Source organism: Clinocottus analis, unplaced genomic scaffold, assembly GCF_023055335.1.
Source record: "Clinocottus analis isolate CAN_PGR_092001 unplaced genomic scaffold, fCliAna1.0.p SCAF_9, whole genome shotgun sequence".
NCBI lineage: Eukaryota > Metazoa > Chordata > Actinopteri > Perciformes > Cottidae > Clinocottus > Clinocottus analis.
In genome coordinates this window covers 5936370-5954270 of record NW_027176251.1, presented here as the reverse complement: position 1 = coordinate 5954270, position 17901 = coordinate 5936370, and the positions used below count along the sequence as shown (strand labels likewise).

At 41.2% G+C, this 17901-nt stretch overlaps 3 protein-coding genes across 6 annotated transcripts; 1 reads left to right on the top strand and 2 right to left on the bottom strand.

The window, feature by feature from the left end:
* The first annotated feature begins 3 nt into the window (after positions 1 to 3).
* Positions 4 to 6918, top strand: rnf115a (ring finger protein 115a). Of its 3 annotated transcripts, none has more exons than XM_068569421.1 (9): positions 4 to 171; positions 2700 to 2758; positions 2998 to 3052; positions 3298 to 3581; positions 3740 to 3808; positions 3904 to 3976; positions 4054 to 4147; positions 4836 to 4951; positions 5685 to 5876. In XM_068569421.1, exons 1-9 carry the CDS (start codon positions 19 to 21, stop codon positions 5802 to 5804), a joined length of 1023 nt encoding a protein of 340 aa, XP_068425522.1. In that variant the 5' UTR covers positions 4 to 18; the 3' UTR covers positions 5805 to 5876. The 3 variants fall into 3 exon arrangements, with proteins under 3 accessions (XP_068425522.1, XP_068425523.1, XP_068425521.1); XM_068569422.1 differs by lacking the exon at positions 5685 to 5876 and adding an exon at positions 6518 to 6918 and having other exon boundaries at positions 20 to 171; positions 2998 to 3088; XM_068569420.1 differs by having other exon boundaries at positions 20 to 171; positions 2998 to 3088.
* A 126-nt stretch (positions 6919 to 7044) lies between these two features.
* On the bottom strand, positions 7045 to 11547 carry gba1 (glucosylceramidase beta 1). Of its 2 annotated transcripts, none has more exons than XM_068569877.1 (12): positions 11458 to 11547; positions 11164 to 11241; positions 10855 to 11046; positions 10623 to 10769; positions 10188 to 10321; positions 9934 to 10106; positions 9756 to 9845; positions 9523 to 9670; positions 8593 to 8817; positions 8000 to 8163; positions 7786 to 7902; positions 7045 to 7492 (listed from the first exon to the last, which is right to left on the bottom strand). In XM_068569877.1, the coding sequence occupies exons 2-12, from the start codon at positions 11234 to 11236 to the stop codon at positions 7387 to 7389; spliced, it is 1569 nt and encodes a 522-aa protein (XP_068425978.1). In that variant the 5' UTR covers positions 11237 to 11241; positions 11458 to 11547; the 3' UTR covers positions 7045 to 7386. The 2 variants fall into 2 exon arrangements, with proteins under 2 accessions (XP_068425978.1, XP_068425979.1); XM_068569878.1 differs by having other exon boundaries at positions 11462 to 11536.
* A 484-nt stretch (positions 11548 to 12031) lies between these two features.
* dap3 (death associated protein 3) lies at positions 12032 to 17618 on the bottom strand. Its single transcript, XM_068570029.1, has 13 exons — positions 17477 to 17618; positions 17218 to 17259; positions 16365 to 16478; positions 16143 to 16244; positions 15907 to 16015; positions 15718 to 15810; positions 15501 to 15631; positions 14938 to 15018; positions 13558 to 13722; positions 13408 to 13467; positions 13229 to 13318; positions 12391 to 12508; positions 12032 to 12297 (listed from the first exon to the last, which is right to left on the bottom strand). The coding sequence occupies exons 2-13, from the start codon at positions 17254 to 17256 to the stop codon at positions 12212 to 12214; spliced, it is 1188 nt and encodes a 395-aa protein (XP_068426130.1). The 5' UTR covers positions 17257 to 17259; positions 17477 to 17618; the 3' UTR covers positions 12032 to 12211.
* Positions 17619 to 17901: the final 283 nt, after the last annotated feature.

The following is a 17901-nucleotide window of genomic DNA, read 5'->3' as shown; positions in this document are numbered from 1 at the left end:
TCCGCGGTGCCGCGGTGCATGCCGGGCTGGAGGCGGACAGCTGTCTTCAGTTCGTGGAGGACCGACGTCAGTGTTTGTGCTGGTCCGGGGAAGATGGCGGAGGCTGCGGCTGTTCCACCGCATCGGTTTTTCTGTCACTGTTGTAAGGGAGAAGTGAACCCTAAACTCCCGGTAAGGAAGACGCATTCTTGTATTTGTCCACCTCACTCTCTTGTACAAAATATGCTGTTGACAAGTCAATATTTTTCCGAAATACCGATTGTTTCGCTCGCTTGCTCACAGCTAAACACTAGCTAGCCTGTTAGCAGTCGGCGGCGTTTGTTGTTGTTAACTCTAAATAAAACTCATGACACTCCAAATGTCTTGACCAACACTAGGCATGAAAAGCAAACATCGATATTAGTCTGGGGGGCATGTTTGGAACAGTTTGGTCAACGCACTGTGCTTGACGCCTCGCTTTGACAGCTTGGGGATGATGTGTTTTGAACAACAGAAACAGCTCAGAGAAGAAGATCTGTGTTATTCTTATTTAATGACATATACAGTATTACTTTTAGCTGAATGATCTTATGGTTACTTTCGTTTCCAGGGGTGTTTCTGTTCAAACATACACTTGACAGGACCAGTTGGGGAATTTTCAGGAACATAAACACGTCGTTTTCAGTTTCAGTTGTGAAATGAAAAGTGAGAGTAACATAATGTCGAGACGCTGACATGGTCCAAATCTTCACAGGCCTTAATAACCGCAGCATATATTAATCGCATATCCTACGTTCTTTATCTGTTAAGGTTCTCTATTTACACCCAGTCGCCAGTTTATTAGGTACACGTCGGGTTAGTTAAAACCAGTCTGACAGAACACAACAGCCCTGTGCTAAACTATGGGTCCATGAAGGTTATTATGGTTTTGTTGACACGGTTTTTGAGAGGTGCTCATTTCAATGTATAGGTCATTATGGTAGCTGCTGTTTCTGACCATAAATTGTGTTAAATTGACAAGAGCTGAAATGATTAGTTGGTTAATAGATGAAGTGAAGAGAAAATGAACAATATTGATAACTGATAGCATCTCAAATGTTAAGATTTTCAAGTTTTCATAATCATTTATGAAAATAAAATGTATATATATATTTCAGTTTAAGTATGTTGGTTGTGCACAAAGTATGTTTCTATATTGTTGTTCTACTGACAAAATAATGTATTCATAAAAATATACAACCATTGGTAGATAAACTGAATACAAAAGTAGGCGTTAGATGCTGCACTAATATGTTACTTTGTAACTTGGTCTATCTTGATTGATATAAATGAGGTGGACAAAAAGTAACTAATGAACTGGCATTGTCTATGTATCTGGCAGGCGTTGTGTAAGTACCTCAGTCCACCAGATTAATCCTTATTTTTATGGTATGGTTGAGGGTAATTCCAGCCAGCCCGGTCATTGACTCTAAACGGGCCTGCTTGTCTCGAGAACACTCAATCCTGTGGCATGTCTTCGCTGAGCCAGCTGACTGCAACACCCACACACTACTACAGTACATCCCAAAGAGTCACATATCCATTTATAAAACAGGTATGATAATGTTTCTATGATTAAATGACGTACAACTCACTTGCCAGGTTTTGCTTACTGTAGGGATTTTCCAAACATGGCCAGAGTTTTACGTCCCCAAATGTTTGTAAACCAAGCTAATAAATGATCTTATAGTCACATGAGCTTCTTTTGTTCTGTTTTCAAAAGAATTCCATGAGCTCCAAATAGAGCAGAGTTAAAATATATGCTATAAAATATTTTTGACCTACTTTTTTTTTCATCAACCTGTTGTATAACAAACATATGAGTCTAATCTCTTATCGCTTCTGCTGTATATGTGACAGTGTAAGACCGGGGAAACCCGGTCTTACACTGTCAACATATGATCCAACTGTACAGTTGTATGTTACACATTTCTATTTTAGTGGCTTTTATAACACACACAGTCATGCATGCACACACGTGTGGTTGGCAGACTAGCCTTGTGTCCTGGGCTACATTCATAAAACACTCGTCGTCAGATAAATCTGATATTATCCTTGCGAAGGCAAACTGATTAAGTCTTGTTTCGTTGCTCAAACCATCTGCATAATGTCTTTACAATGTTTTCATGATTCACTTCAAAGACCAAGTGTTTTTTTTCTAGGTATCACTTTGACACAATTTGGCAAATACTATATAGATATTACTTTAAAAAACCAACAACTATGTTCATTACTCATGCATTACCAGACACTACCTTTCACATGTGTATACAAAAACCTCAACTATAAATTTTATTGTTTATTCAATAAATATTCTCTTGTAATTATTCATTTGGATAATAAAATCCAACAACTAGATCATCTCAAAGAGATTTTTTACGAAAGTAGAGCTGAAAAACTATGTAATAAATAATCTATTCATAGACGCTCAACAGAAAATGAATTTGCAACTACTTTGATAATCAATTATTTGTTTCAATAATCTTTAACGCAGAATTTACATTGGTGAGGGGGGCTTCTCCAGTGTAAGATACTTTTCTCTGCTTCTATAATTGTCAATTGAATATCTTTAGGTTGTCAACTGTTGGTCAAACAAAAGGTCATCTTGGTTTTCTAGAAAAAATGTAATGTGCATTTTTTTTCTCTCCACTGTGACTTAATCTTTGTTTTAAATATTTCAGGAGTATATCTGTCCAAGATGTGACTCAGGATTCATAGAGGAAGTAACGGAAGATTCCAGGTGGGAGACATGTATTATTCTACAAATGAACATAATTCTCACTTTTAGTGTTGGTCTGGAACAAAAGCAGGCACATGAGCTCCTCGTTATTAACAAGAAGCCATATGTTGTACTGTAGAAACTTGTCAGCTTACCCTGCCGTTTTGTCCCAGGCTAGCACTAAACCTGAACATGTGTATAGGGTTCAGTGGCCGTTACTAATAATGTGTCTTTTGTCCCTTGTGTGCGGTTTCTCTCAGTCTTCTAGAGGGTGTCGCTAACGGGATAGATGACGCAGCCACACAATTTGCAGAGGTAGAAGCTGAGTTGACGGATTTTGGAGAGAATTGGGTGGGAAAGTGGGCAAAGAGGATTTATTGCAAAACATTTGTTTTTTATTAACTTGGTCTTTCCTTGCGCTGATCTTGACTCGCCCCTTTTTCTGTTTTTTTGTCCCTCTCTTTTCCCATTGTCCTGCCTGCTTTCCTACCCTTAATCACACATTCTGTCTGAACATCTTTCTTCAAAACTATACCTGTCAAATTATACCATCCCTGTAGCTATGGCACCTGTTGTTACTGGAGCGGCCATTTACAGCAGACGGTGACACACCTGACTCAGAACCTCGGCTCCCTGGCGGGCGGTTGGGGGGTCTCAGTGACCTGGGGGGGTTGGGAGGAGGACCAATCGGGGGCTCAGTCCCAGCAGGCCTAGGGGGACCTATGGGGGGTCTACTAGGAGCCGCGGACCACTGGGGACCAGGACGTCCCCCTCGCTTGCACAGCCAGAGGAGATACCGGTCCAGAGGCAGCAGTAGACCAGACCGCTCGCCTGCTGTAGAGGGGTGAGTAACTGGCTGTTGAGTCTTGTTTACCATAGTCTTGGCTTCCTTCTGCCTTGCATATTTCCTCGTATAAAAAATGCCAGCACTATTTATGCTTTAACTATACTTATTGCTCTTAGTTTTGGTGATTTTACATTAACAGTTGTATATTTTCTCAGTATTGTACAACAGTTTCTTGCCGGCCTCTTTGCCAACTCTGGAGTCCCTGGCTCACCCCCCCTCTCATGGTAAGACGTCATTACAAGAGCATCTCAGTGTTGGTGCTAGCGTCACAGTGCAAGTGCTATTTCTTATCAGCTTGTGGTGTCTGTGACTTTCTCAGGACAGGGATGCTGCACTCTAACCCAGGCGATTACGCCTGGGGACAGGGAGGGTTAGACGCCGTGATAACACAGGTAAACCAAACTCAGAACTTTATGTCCCTGTCACCTTTCAATTGCTCTGCAGTTTACACATGTGTTTGTGTGTGTAGTTACTAGGTCAGTTGGAGAACACAGGACCTCCTCCAGCAGAGAAAGAGAAGATCTCTTCTCTCCCAACTGTCAATATCTGTCAGGAACAAGCAGGTTGGTAATTTCTTATTTTCCTAGTTGTCTTTTTAAATCAAGTACAAATTGCAGTATTGCTCACGGACATGACTGAGTTTGATCTTCGGCATGCAATAACTGTATTTAAATAATTATCTAAATACACATCTTGGGTTGGACTAGCTGTTTGTGTATCTATTAGGTCGGTATGAAAGGCACACTAACTTCTTTGTAACTAGTGGCTTATATATGCGTACACAGGACTACTAATAGAACACTAATAACAGATTGGTCATGTAAATACATGCTTATTGGTTCAGAAGTCTGTGCAGCACTTGGATAGAGTATACAAAGTCTGTTGCTGCCTGGCAAGAGAAGCCACTGAAACTGTGTTTGTTTGGAACGAATGAGCGTTTAACTTGTGTATCAACAATGTGTTCCATAAATTACTGGATCTGTTTTTCTTCCTCTTCTGTGTATACGGTCAAATTGTACCACTTTGTGGACTTTGGAGAAATGACTCCATGTGTCTTAAAAAAGTCAGGCCTTTACCATTTTGTAGAATTGTTTTGACTAATTATTAAAAAGAATATGCTTGATACCGTTAAAACCGTTTTACTGCTAAAGAACTGATCTGTAGCAAATCATGAAGTCAGTTATGATTAACACTATAAATCACTAAAAACCACGAGGGTATTGCTAAAGCATGTCTCTTCCGCTCCTCTAGACTGCTGTATGGAATGTCCGGTGTGCAAAGAGGACTTCGCAGTGGGAGAGCCAGTCAGACAGCTACCCTGTAACCACTTCTTTCATTCAGACTGTATAGTACCATGGCTGGAAATGGTGAGTCATAACAAAGAGGGTTTAACAAACTCACAAAATAGATCTGACATGTGATACTGTGCGATATTCACAGTGCTCCTGTAAGTATTAAGACCTAAACATGCTTTGGATGCCCAAAGTTGTTCAAAATACAAACGTCTGTTTATTGAAATTAAGGAACATTGTTGCCTGGTGCGACAAAGTGTCTCATTTGTGTTTTATAATGGTTCTCAGACAACAACGAAGGTTAATTGCACAGCGGAATAACCTGTATCAGAATAGAAATACTAGTTAGTTAGTTAGTTAGTTAGTTAGTTAGTTAGTTGGATCAGTCCACTGTGGGCTTTGGTCATTTTAATCAAATAAGAAAATAGATTAAACATTCACAACCTTAATCATAGAATTTCATTAAAATATTTTCAAATTAAAATCAACAATACATTGTTAAAGGTGCAACATTTGAAAATCGGAGCATATCTCGTGCGTCCACATGGCAATGGCTGAGCCGGCAGTTTAACGGTGCCGACAATGCAAACGTCAGCGCTTACGTTGTTAAGCCGAGGGTGGGCGCTGCGCTTCGGTGACAACGCAGTTGGTTGGGACGGCGTCATCGGCTGTATGAGCGCAGCGCAGAGCAACGACCGGGAGCTAACCAGTCGGGTACACTCTCATGCTTTTGAAAGGCACACATGGCTGGCCTTCATTTTAAAACGGCTCTCTAATGTTATCCATATTCTGTTCTGTGGCCACTCAGCATGACACATGTCCAGTGTGTAGGAAGAGTTTGAACGGAGAAGACAGCAGCAGCCAGCCCCCATCAGAGTCCCCCACCCTCTCCTTGGACCCCCGCACACAGGAGAGATGGTCCTTCTGAGACACCCATCCGTCTCATCTCTCGGTTTACCTCGCCCACATCCAACAATACACCGAGAAGACAAAGCGCTTATCACTTTCCTCTTGTCATCTTTGTTGCTGTCTTAATCATCTCAGTCTGATATTTTTTGTACTTTTCATTTTTCTATTTTAAAGCCTCCTAAACCATGTATACAGATACCCGTACAGACGTCTTAACAGTCAGTTGAGATCTAGTAGATCTCTTTTTTTTTGGAGGGTGAGGGGGGCCCTCATGAAAACCAGCCTTGATTGATGATGATCAAGCCTATGTCTTCTCTGCTTCCACATCTAAAGCAAACTCCATCTTTCTTGAAATGCACTGCTGCACTACATATTGTGGGGAAATTCCAGACTTTGTATCACACCATGCCCTCTCTACTCATCAGAAAGTTTGCTAAATCCTATTACTGAGCCCTATATGGTATTTGAGAATACTGTTGGGGTTTTGTCACTTATTTAGCATCTACAGGGTCTGGACTTATCATGAACACCTATAGCCCTGCAACATGTTATGTTCATGAAGGGTAAATCAATCATTTTTTTGTTGAGATTTTTTTTAAGGGAAACTCTTGACTGATAATTTATTCTGGTGGTGTTTTATTGGATTGCATTGCAAAGGTGTTCATGTTATTGGGTCTACTCTCCGTAGTGTACTTCAATAAAAGAACAGTTTTCTTTTTCTTTTTTTTTTAGGAATCCTGTTGAGTCGCTGTTCAATGGCCACAAATGAAAGCTGTGACATTGAATGTGAGCAAGAGATTCCTTACACCTTACGGGTAAAATAAAATATTAAATATACCTGTAAGGGAATAAAATTGTCCCACTCTCTTGTCATTTAGATTAAAATAGTCCTCCCGGTGTATATATTATAAACAGATGGCATCCCTCTGTCGTTTTATTCCTCCGTTCATGATCGTTTTTGTTTCACTTTTTTTTTATCACTTTTTTGATGTAAATAATTTTAGTCCAACAACTTATGGTTTGCAAAGGAAAAAAACTTTGAGAATGGAGACACAAATGTGAAATTACCTGGTTATCGAACTGTATATTATATATATGAAAAAATGTCTATGCTGTATTAATAAATTGACAAAAATGGTCATAGTTGAATTTTCATTGCGCTCACCCTCTTATTTATAGTATTTGTTCTCACCCAAAAATATGTGGAATAAAAGCAAAATGTGTGCTTTATTTAAAATGAAATGGCAACAAAAGGCATTTACAATTTCTGTACATTATTTATATTTATTGAGGACTTTCTTAGCTAGAAAGCAAGGCAGTCGTTACACTCTGGCTCAGGTTAGTCAGGTGAACTTATACATTCATTACTTTCAGGGTCATCAAAAAAGCATTTTAGGCTTTTGAAGGAAAATCAAACAATTTGAAATTATTCATGTCTGAGGTTAATTTTAGTGACTACTGAAATCACTACAGCTGTGCAGAAAAGCACGGCAGATTATACAAATGTGTGTAGAAACTACACACAAGCTTTGCGAATGAGGTTTACAACATGAAATGTGCATAAAACTTTTGTCATGCGTTTGTGAACTTTGTATTAATGATCAGTGTGTGTTCCAAGCCAGTGTGAGCAATGAGTGAGCCGGTGCAGTGGAGGAGATGTAGCCGACAGCGAGATCCTCGACTTCAAACTGGATCACTGACGATGACCTACAAATGAGCCGCACAATTAATCAAAATGTGAGCGAAATCGTAATATGGCCTACTTCATTTTTCAGATAGCAGGAGGCATAATATTTGGTAAAGTTGTTGTCCTGGCCTACACATCATATTCTACAGACCTGAACTACATCCTGGTCTGGTACATACTTCTGCAAAAATTCTGCCATAAATCATTCAAACATGTTTTTACAACATTGTTCAGTCCTACCTAAAAAAAACAATACATAAGTACACTGTCAAGTACAAAGAATGTCTTGTCATTTGCACATATTGTCACGTACCTGTTGAGTATGACGAGCACTACCGAGCCATCTGGTCTGACAAAGGCAGAGTAGTCCAGCTCTGTTTCCTGGCTGCTGGACACGCCCACTCTCTGAGACCCCTCCCACAGGAACTTACTGGATACAAAAAGATCTCATTAGACCATGTAATGATGGAACAGGTGAGAAAAACCATTCAGTGTGGAAAGAGGTCACGTGAGAGCCAGTTTAGTACCTGAAGTGGGCCATGCTGTAGAAGTGAGGCTGCTTGTAGAAGACGTCCCGCTGTGCATCCACTATAACCGGGCTGTCCACAAAGTTTTTAACCCAGTTTGGCCCACCAGTCTGATCCAATGCCAGGTTCCAGTCAGTCCAACCCACCACATAATGATTTAAGTCCTGCCGAGGGGAAAACAACAGTTCAGCATCTAGTCTGAGCTTTGTAACTTTGCACAAAGAATTGTTTTGTTTAAATGAATTAATTAGATTGTTGCTTTGTTTAAATGCCACAAGAAACGGCAAGTCCACACAAACAAATCCCTCCTGACTCTCAAGATGTCTAGAGGCTGAATGCCGCCATGCAAAATACATAGAATGGAGGGAGTCCAATTTCATTTGGGAGCGTGAAGTAGGAAGAAACAAAACACCAGTTCCAGCATGCTTTGATGGCCTGCGGGTGATTTCTGAAGACCGTGTGCAGCAACTTGTAAACCTGCACCGTCGCATCGAGGGAGGTGATTCACCTTTCAGCAACAGCTCACAGCTTGTCAAATCTGTCGCAGTGGATCTGACTGAACATGCCTCATGCAACAGATGAGGTGATCTTACCCCTATAATGTCATGCGCGTACTGTTCCGCTCGGTCCCAGCTACCCAGCTTCACCCCTCTGTCTAGGTCGCTCCAGCCAGAACAGGCCTCTGTGGCAAACAGGTAATACTCTGGGTAGAGATGATGGATGACTCCCAGGCTTATCTCTGCTGGGACGAGGCTGTCCATGTACCAGTGAACTGCCACGCCATGAATGAACCTTCCTGCGTGAATATCATTTAGGACCTGGAGGGGAAAGTACAAAATAAAACACCTAAAATGCATGCCGGGAAATGACATTGTCCTCACTTTTTAGGATATCTGCAGGTACTGAAAAGTCATAAACACATTGCATTTGGTTTCTTCCTCTTCAAAAAAGGCCTCATATGGAAACAAAGAGTCATTTTATTATCTTGCCTGTTGTAGAAAGTAAAGTTAGGTAAAGTTAATTCTTGTTTCTCATTTGTTATTGGTTAATCCATCTTTATGTTTTATGCTGCTCATTGGGTCCAGGCTGCATTCATGTTATTGATTATGACATTGGGAATTATTAGTGTATATTGCTGAGGAGAACTGTGTAATATAATAACATCAAATAATCCTTAGTTGCAGCGCTGACACACACAAAAAGTCTTGGCTGCTGCACAAAACAAACCTCTTTCTTCTGGTTGATTCCTTCTGATAGTTTTAGACTCTTTCCTGGATTCCTGCAGTTGGTAGCTGACTGCACAGACACTTGCTTCTTACCTGATATCTTTGTTATTTTGTTGAATGTATCTTGTATTGTACCAAACATTATATTAAGTTATCATGTTTTAGTATTGTTTAATATATAGTTTCCTTTCTTTCACTGATTTATGTTGAAAATCCAAATTTGCAACTCCAGAGTAGCCTCAGGTATAACAAAGTTTCCCATGACTTTGCCCATTATCTCTCCGTCCTTGGACTCACCACTTTGGCCCAGTGAGGCAGCAGCAGGCGGTTGTCATCCAGGATGAGAACGTGTGTGTGTGGGTGTGAAGAAGCATGCAGGGCAGGGCCCAGGTCCAGAGCCACCCAGTCCCTCTGCTCCTCAGGAGTGAAGCCAAGAGCCTGGAAACTGCAGTAACATACTTCTCAATCTGTTGTGCAATTTATGATCCATGGTGATGGTTCATTTGGGGTAATATAATGCGAGGAGAGACCTATAGTTTGTTATCTGTCCTGCAGAGGGCTCATTCCCCGTCGTCAAAGCCCAGAAGGTCAAGTTATATTTAGCATATTCCTCGAGGAACCTGAGGGGAAAGGAAAAAAAGCAACCATCAGAACAATTTCCCCAAAAAAGCATGTGACATTGCATGAAGGTAAAGCCCCACGTGTCACCTGATGTAGTACTGTGCCCAGGTTTTGTGCTCCTTGCCCCCAGGCTGGCCCTTCAGGGAGCCCTTTCCTATGAGAGCACCATTAGTTTTCATCCAGGCGGGGGCGCTCCAGGCGCTGGCCAGCAGAGCCAGGGGGCGAGGAGATAAGGCCTGAGCTCGCTGCAGGAGAGGGATCTGATGACAGGAGGAAGGGGAGAGTTTAGAGCGACCGAGTGATGGACACGCATATGTCAGAGAGCAGGAGGAGAGAGGGACCTTCATCTTGACGTCCTCCGGGGCCAGTGTGAAATTGTCCAGGTTGTAGTCTCCAGGTGTGTCAGCATATGTGTACAGACGGGTGGAGAAGTCACAGCTGGCCATTGGGACGCGCACCACGCTGTAGCCGATGCCTGCCAGAGACACAGCAACGTAATCATTCAGCAACCTACGGATTTCATCTTTGTGCACGTTTTGCTTTGAGCACATAATAATAAATATTAGCCCAGAATACAGCTATGCTATTGTTTCAAATAAAATTGTTTTCATTAAAAACAGCCATTAAGTGTTTTTACCTGAAAAATAAAGATACAAGAATAACAAATGTGTATCTTATCCCAGAAATCCATGGGTGCTTTATGCTTTTCTCACCCAACACTCTACTACTGCACAATATAATGTGTATTTTTAGGCGATTCCTTTTACTGAGTGTACCTTCGGGGGAGAAGTACTGACGCAGCAGCTGGTCCTGTGCACCAGCAGAAAGAGACAGGATGTTAATGGCTGCCGCATCGGTCATGGCTCCACCGAATCCCCTGACCTTCTGGTACTTCTGGTAGGGAACGATTGTCAACCTGAGGCCTGAAAGAGACCCGTGAAGAGGTGAGGCAGATGCTCGGCACCTGCTCCATTAGACTGCACAGCTAAAGACATCGTAATCTCTCACCTGCACCGGTGCTGTTCACCTGGACCTGACCCCGGCCAGCTTCCAGTCTGCTGCCGGCCCTGCTGGACAGGTAGGAGGAGTACTGGCCCAGTGGGGGCAAAGTGACTGGGCCCACACTGTCACAGTAGGTTGAGTTACACTCACACACCACAGAGTCATGGCCAAAGTTTCTAGCAACACATTCATTGCTTCCTGGAAGGAGAAGAAGTCAGAGGGACATCATTTTCCATCTGTGCTGGTGAACAGAAGTTGTATGATTGCATGCAAAGGGAGAGGATACACGCATTGGAAAAACCTGTGTTGTGTTACCTGTACAGAGGGTCACTTCTGCCGAGAGGAAAACAAGCGCCAAAAGCACAGGTGATGGCAGCAACATCGCCATTTTAGCTAGAAACAAAAAAATATCTAAATTAAGAGTTCAAACACGATCAAACACGGATTGGATCAGTGTCGGGTAGCATTTCAGACTGTAACGTACAAGGGAATAAAGACGCAAGTGCTGCATTAACTTATCTGACACACCACATTGTGTTGTCAAGTCATTCAGAGCTGTGAGGAGATTGTCTCCAAACAGAAATGTCTCGCGGTTCTTTAAAAACATACTCACGCTCGGCCGTCACTTCAACTTTGGCCGATCTGCCATACCAGCGTTTCCTCCGTCCACTTCGTTGAGGCGATTCAATGTAGTTTTGGCCAGTCATGTGACCTTGGAAAGTGTCACGTGAACAACTGTGCAAGAATCTGAGCCTCCGCCAGGTGGCGCTTGGCCTTAAAAGCGTGACGTCACAGACCCTCATTCAAGGTTTGATTTGTTACTCGACGCTGACGAACCCAATAACACGTCTTTTCAATATGTTTTAGTATAGTTTTGTTTTTATTTGTGCAAATTGTAATGTTGTCAAATTAAAACGTAGGACCTCTCAAAATATAGATATGGGACGATTTTTGCATCCTTACATCGAGACTAATGAAGGATGATCTTATCTTTCTCTCCCAGTTTACCTTTCATCCATCACACATACATAAATTAACTAAGTTGCAGATAATATCTTTTCATTCCTAAATAACGCTTTTTAGATTCTTATAGTGATTCAATCTTCTTCCAAGGCATCAATCTGTTTTTTATGACAGAACTACTTATTACAATTAAAGACAGGACATTGATTTTTTTTCTCCCTTTAGTCAACATTTTATTATCAAAGTTACACACATGCATCATAATTTAGACATATTAAAGGTATGGACATTTGTATAGTCGTGTATTTCTATGACACTGCTATTTGTGTGTATGATATGTATGTATGTATGTATGTATGTATGTATGTATGCATGTATGTTTTTAAGTCTTTATGTAACTTCATAGGAAGGCACAAATTCTTTCCAACATCGATGGGTTTCTGTTGCTCAAAAAGACGAGTTCTTTCTTTCCTTCTTCTGTTCGACCTGAAGAGGGGAAAATATTTTAAGTTACTAAAAAAGCATCGCTTAAATGCATTTTTGTTGTTGAAGAAAAGCATCCACATTATCATCACTCACTCTGCGGATGCTGCAGCCACTGGCGGTCCATAAAATAGAGGTAACTGCTCTCAAACTCCTTCTCGCTGTAGTTGGGCACCGACACCGGGATGAGTGGGTCCATGCGGTCAAACCCCCTCTGATGAGCAAAACCCAGACAGGAGACATGAAGCCAACATATGTGACATCAAACATCAATTTAAAAAGCATGTTCAGGAAAGAACGTCTAAACACATTGAAACACTCACATGAATTAGAACATATGGACAAGTATTTCATCATCATAATACACCACAGGCCCAGTTACCAATTCAAACTAATTGAGATATTCATATGTATTTTAAATGCAGCGTTGAGAAAATCATTGATAAGATAAACAAGAACAATTCCTAAATGTTTTGAAAGTAACGGACAAGCTGTAGTTAAGTTTTCTATATATAAAATGTAGTCTTATAAATTCTCTGGTCTGAGATCAAGAACAGAGGTCTAAATGATTAATATTATGCAAATATAGCATTCATAGCAATTTGGGGGGGGGGGGGTAAGACAAGAATGTTTAATGACGCCATAATTTATTTTATGAAATGCAGTTATCAAAAGAATGTGGTCGCTATAAATAATATAAGAGCATAGTGCAACAATACAACCACTGGTATAACAGTAAACAGGTATAGCTTTTGGCATAAAACTAAATGAACAAGGTAGACTCGATCAGGACGTATTGACACCTTTGCCGATGACGTTTCTGTTCAGAAATGTAACCATGAATGAAGTTAGAAAAGACGAGAAATACTAATCTGCTGTCTGAGCTCGAGGCCGAGTGCCACATATTATTAAAAACAATAAAATGATCTCAGACCTCTCCCAGCAGCTCTTGAGGCAAGTAGGAAGACTTTGAAGTGTAGAGAGACCCTGTCTGAGACAGAGTAGTGATGATGGCGCCTCCAGTCTGAGACAAAAGGTGTAAATGTTAACGGTGTAAAGAAATCTAAGATCATGTAATGTCATGCATCTGGAGTCATCGTCATGTTTTCTTACCCAGCTGCTCGACATCAGCTTTCTCAGGTTATAAACCAAAGTGAGCTCCTCTGGCTCCACCTGATGACAGTAATAAAGAGAGACATAAGCTGAAGGAGAAGCATGAAGACAAAAATGAGACGCGACAGGATTGTTTATGGGTTTCCTCACAGGGCTCTTATCCTCCTTCTTGATGGTGGATCTTCCCCAAAGGGCGTTGACACCATCCACAGCCACGGCCAGGCGGAAGTCTGACTCTGGCTGCCCGCTTTGCGCCCTCAGCTCCTTCATCACCGCCCCCACCACGTCACTGCTGCTCTTCACACGAGCGATACCCTACAGCAAAAGAAACTCCATCAGACGCCGGATGACAATCTCTTGAAAGCAACTAAATGGCATCTCCACCGACACTATACACCAAAGTCTGCTTACAAGGGTACTACGACATGTTTGAAAAAAGTATATTACATAAAGTATGCATTAGCTCATACATTTGTTGCTACAAGCGTAACACACTTGAATCTCTAACTCAACCGTTGGCAGTGGAGTGGCATTGTGGGTTGTAACATAATGAGATTTTTCACAGTATCATCTGATCGTACCATCGCAGTAAATATTGTATTATTGTAAAGGAATGAGAAAAGAATTATCATAATATAGAAATGATCCACCTGTTAAAAGCATACAAGTATAATATGTTACATAACTAACTTTTTCACATATAAGAGTCACTACAGCATGTTAAATGAAACACTAAAAAAACTTTTGTGTAAAATAGGTGCGACAGCGCATCCGGACTGCTCCTGTATGTATCCTCAACTCACAATACCGTAAATGAGCTAATCTACATGGTATGATAACTGTCAGGAGTAGTACCATAATTGTGGGCCATGGAGGCACCAGGTTGAGAAAATGCACAGAATAAAAAAGGTGATATCTCTATTTTATTGTCCATCATGACTGGCAATGTTATAGAAGTGAAATGCTAAATCACTGGAATCTTTTGTATCGCATCAACAAATAACTTTGTAGGTCAAAATCTGAGCTGATGAGTTTTGGTGGGCGCAAACAGAAATGTCATGCCCCATTTCTTTAGCAGGTGGTTTGAAACTGGTTTGATTTATTTTGTCTAATAATGTGGTGTCAGAAGGATGGCTATTAATATCAGATCTAAAGCCCACAACAAGCTCATAGTAACACCAGCGGTGTCTAAAAATGTCTTTCTTTTATTAAGGAGCAAATGATTGATTGGAAGAGGGGAAAAATTGCCTGACTGAACATAGCTCTAACGCTATTTTCTGCCTTTGTCAGTGAGTGTGGAACAAAAATATTGTGCTGATCCATCCTCGTGCTCAGTTCACGGCTATTGATCCCCACTAACGCAGTCAAGGTGAAAGATGAAACTTTAATAACCCCCTGTAGGGAAATCGGTCGGGCAGATTAAGGAATGGATAGGTAATAAAAACAAAAAACATTGATGAGAAGGTCTCGGAGGACCAGATAAACTGCATCTCAAATAAACACGAATAAATACTCTGTGATGAAACTCACCTGATCCACCAGCTGCCCGAGTGGACTTCCCTCCTCAGTGAACTCTCTCTTTGTCCATGAATAGCGCTGCTTTGTCTTTATCTGGGACAGAAGCCGTATAGTTTAAATCACAGTACACTTTCATTGACCATGTTCAACACTCCTTTCTACATGCTAAAGTACTTAACATGCTGAACCCTCAGTACATTAAAATATGAAATGTTTTCCTCAAATATCAAACCGTATCATACTGTTATATAGCTACTCTGTCATTCAAAGACACTGTGCCTTTAAAAGTGGTGTGGTACATATGGTGAATTTTAGGTGGCGTCATAAACCAGTTTAATTATGTATAACAGCATGTGACCTAAACTGCTGTGAAGATGCTTCAAGGCTCATTTAGGTCTATAAATACCTCCATGCTTGTTAATAATGTGACAAATTATGTAATACTCCACAAGCCTTCATTTTGACTATGAATACTATGAAGTCATCAAGTTAATATTGTAAAATTGCGATCTATATAAATATCGTCTGACGATCTGATGGTTATAAACAGGCACACTGTGTAAAAAGATCCTCACCTTTGAAAGAAAGTGCTCGTTGGTGATTTTGAAGTTGCGTAACCAATCGGTAGCTTGTAATGGCTGATCAAAGCGAGCGGCGTTGTAGGAGGACGGCAGCAGCTCTTTGCAGTTCTTCACCCACAGGTGAGCTGCATTGGAAAAAAACAGAGATGGAGGTGGGTCACCTTCTGTGCAGTGGGAGGAGCGAGCCCTTGTGTGATTCCCTTTGTCTTACCATCAGGAACATGCAGCACCAACCATCCCTGTGTGTAGCAGAAGTGGAGTGCGTGACAGAGAGACATTGTCTTCCCACTGCCCTTCAACCCATCTGAACAACTTGATAAGGTAAACGGCAGGTTTATCAGAAGCATCAAGAGTATGATTATCTGCGTGTGTGGTTGTGATCACGTGTTGTAAAGGATACAGAATACATATCGTAGAGAAGGTTGGCTGTAGTCTGCTTTCTTCAGGTAAGAGATGACCTCTAGAGCCGGCTGCCTCACCATCACACAGGCTTCATTAAACGTCTTCAACTAAAAAAAATAATTTAAAAACACATTTGTCACCATAGTGCATTTAACAAAAAAAATAAACTAACCCACAAAACACTATTCATAAGCCAGTAAGATTAAAATAATGTGCATGCTGTCAAACACATACCTGCTGTTGATAGCGCCGAGGGAGGCCGTGAGGGAACAGAGTGCGGATGTGTGCAGAGGGCAGCGTGTAATACTGCCCGATGTGATTCTGTGACTGACACGTCTTGAAAGAAACGAAATATGTGAGATCAACAGCTGAAATCAGGCAAATGTCCAGACAACTGCTGCTACGAATATAAACCTGCTACAACTAGAAAAACTAAAAAAAGTCAGATTTGCTTACTGGATCATTCTCCTGTGTTCTGAAAACTGAAAACGGCTCCGGTTCTGACTCAATAGCCACAGCCTCCTGCTGCTGCCCACATCCACTGGCATGAAGGGACCTCACATGTGTTACCTGCAAAAAAAAAAAAAATGTATAGAATGAATACTAAGTGAAACTAGAACAATAATCTAAACAGAACATATGGTGCTGCATTGATATGTGACACGTTAAAAACAAATATAAACCTAATAAATCAAGGATACAGTACGACACATTAATACACTGATGGAGAGCAGAGTGAAACAGCTTGTACTGTAATCTACATCAATCTGTCATTATGGCTTTAATATCAAGAGGGAATTTACGTGGAAAAATACTAGAATATTATGATAAAATGAGATCATGCAGGTGATGCTTTCTGTTCTCTGGGACTGAATGGATGAATCCAGTGTCTACAGCTTAAGGTCGGATGCAGAATTTTAACTGACATCAGTTTTTTAAATTCATAATTAGAGAGACATGTAGTAAAGCTCTGGATTGAAAACGTGCTTAATGACAGTTTGCTTTGCTTAATCTTCCTTTTGAACATTTTAAAAATGGTTTTCAAATAAATAAACCTACTTGGTATTTGGCTGACATGTAAATGAACCTACTGTCAATCACTACCTAATGTACATTTTGAGAACATCTAATACACACGCTGGAAGAAAAAAAATTCAGGTGTTTCGCTCCAGTTTAACGTCCCAGACATCTTCTTGCATCCTCGCTTTCTAAACAGAGCAGCTGAACCAGGTCAAACATCTTTTAAACAAAATGAAAATTCCTCAGACTGTCCAGGTTATGAGTCTGCAGCTCCTCCAAAAGTACTCACCGTGTGCCGGAGTCTGAAGGGCAGTCTGTGCAGCGCCATGATCTGAAACAAGGAGCACGACACGACTTTTAGTTATAGTTCACTGGTCGCAGGTGCCAAGGAAGCAAGTAGTGTGTAAAAACACACCAGTGTCCTTTAACCTTGCGTAAACGCGTAGCATAGCTAGCCGCTAGCTGCTAGCCGCTAGCTGCGGTGCCCAGCAGGCGCGTCTCTAACAAGCAACGTGAGCAGCGCGAAGGAAACGTGGTTTGGACTTCACCTGAGATTCGGTTCAGATTCACTCACGACAATGTCGGTTCAGGTCATTTACTGATAAAAATGTCCTCGGAGCGGACGAAGGAGAAGGGTAAACGTCAGTCCTCCAAGTCAATGTGCCAGATCTGTCATGGGCACCGCCATCATGCAGCTCGAAGCCGGAAGTGACGTTGCACCATCACAAATGTTTGTAGCCAATCAGGAGGCGGGAGAAGTGAAGAAAATGGAGTTTGTCAGACTTTGACACATTTCACCTGTAATATTAATTAATGCTGTTAGTTGTGACAGCCCCGTGACATTATTAACTGTTTGGAGAAGGAGGGTGCTCTTTTTAAACACACTTGAAATGATTTATTTGAGATGTTGCCAACTTTTATCTTTTGAACCAAATAAAAAAGACAAAAGTATTTTTTTTATACATCTTTTATA

Coding starts and splice junctions, on each gene's coding strand:
- rnf115a (XM_068569421.1), top strand. CDS start 19: ATGCCGGGCTGGAGGCGGACAGCTGTCTTCAGTTCGTGGAGGACCGAC. Junction 3,977..4,053: donor TAGACGCCGTGATAACACAG/GTAAACCAAACT, acceptor TTGTGTGTGTAG/TTACTAGGTCAGTTGGAGAA. Junction 4,952..5,684: donor TAGTACCATGGCTGGAAATG/GTGAGTCATAAC, acceptor GTGGCCACTCAG/CATGACACATGTCCAGTGTG.
- gba1 (XM_068569877.1), bottom strand. CDS start 11,236: ATGGCGATGTTGCTGCCATCACCTGTGCTTTTGGCGCTTGTTTTCCTC. Junction 10,107..10,187: donor CGGAGGACGTCAAGATGAAG/GTCCCTCTCTCC, acceptor TCCTGTCATCAG/ATCCCTCTCCTGCAGCGAGC. Junction 7,493..7,785: donor GTGCTCGTCATACTCAACAG/GTACGTGACAAT, acceptor GCTCATTTGTAG/GTCATCGTCAGTGATCCAGT.
- dap3 (XM_068570029.1), bottom strand. CDS start 17,256: ATGGCGCTGCACAGACTGCCCTTCAGACTCCGGCACACG. Junction 13,468..13,557: donor AGAAGGAGGATAAGAGCCCT/GTGAGGAAACCC, acceptor TACTGTCATCAG/GTGGAGCCAGAGGAGCTCAC. Junction 13,319..13,407: donor AGCTGATGTCGAGCAGCTGG/GTAAGAAAACAT, acceptor CTTTTGTCTCAG/ACTGGAGGCGCCATCATCAC.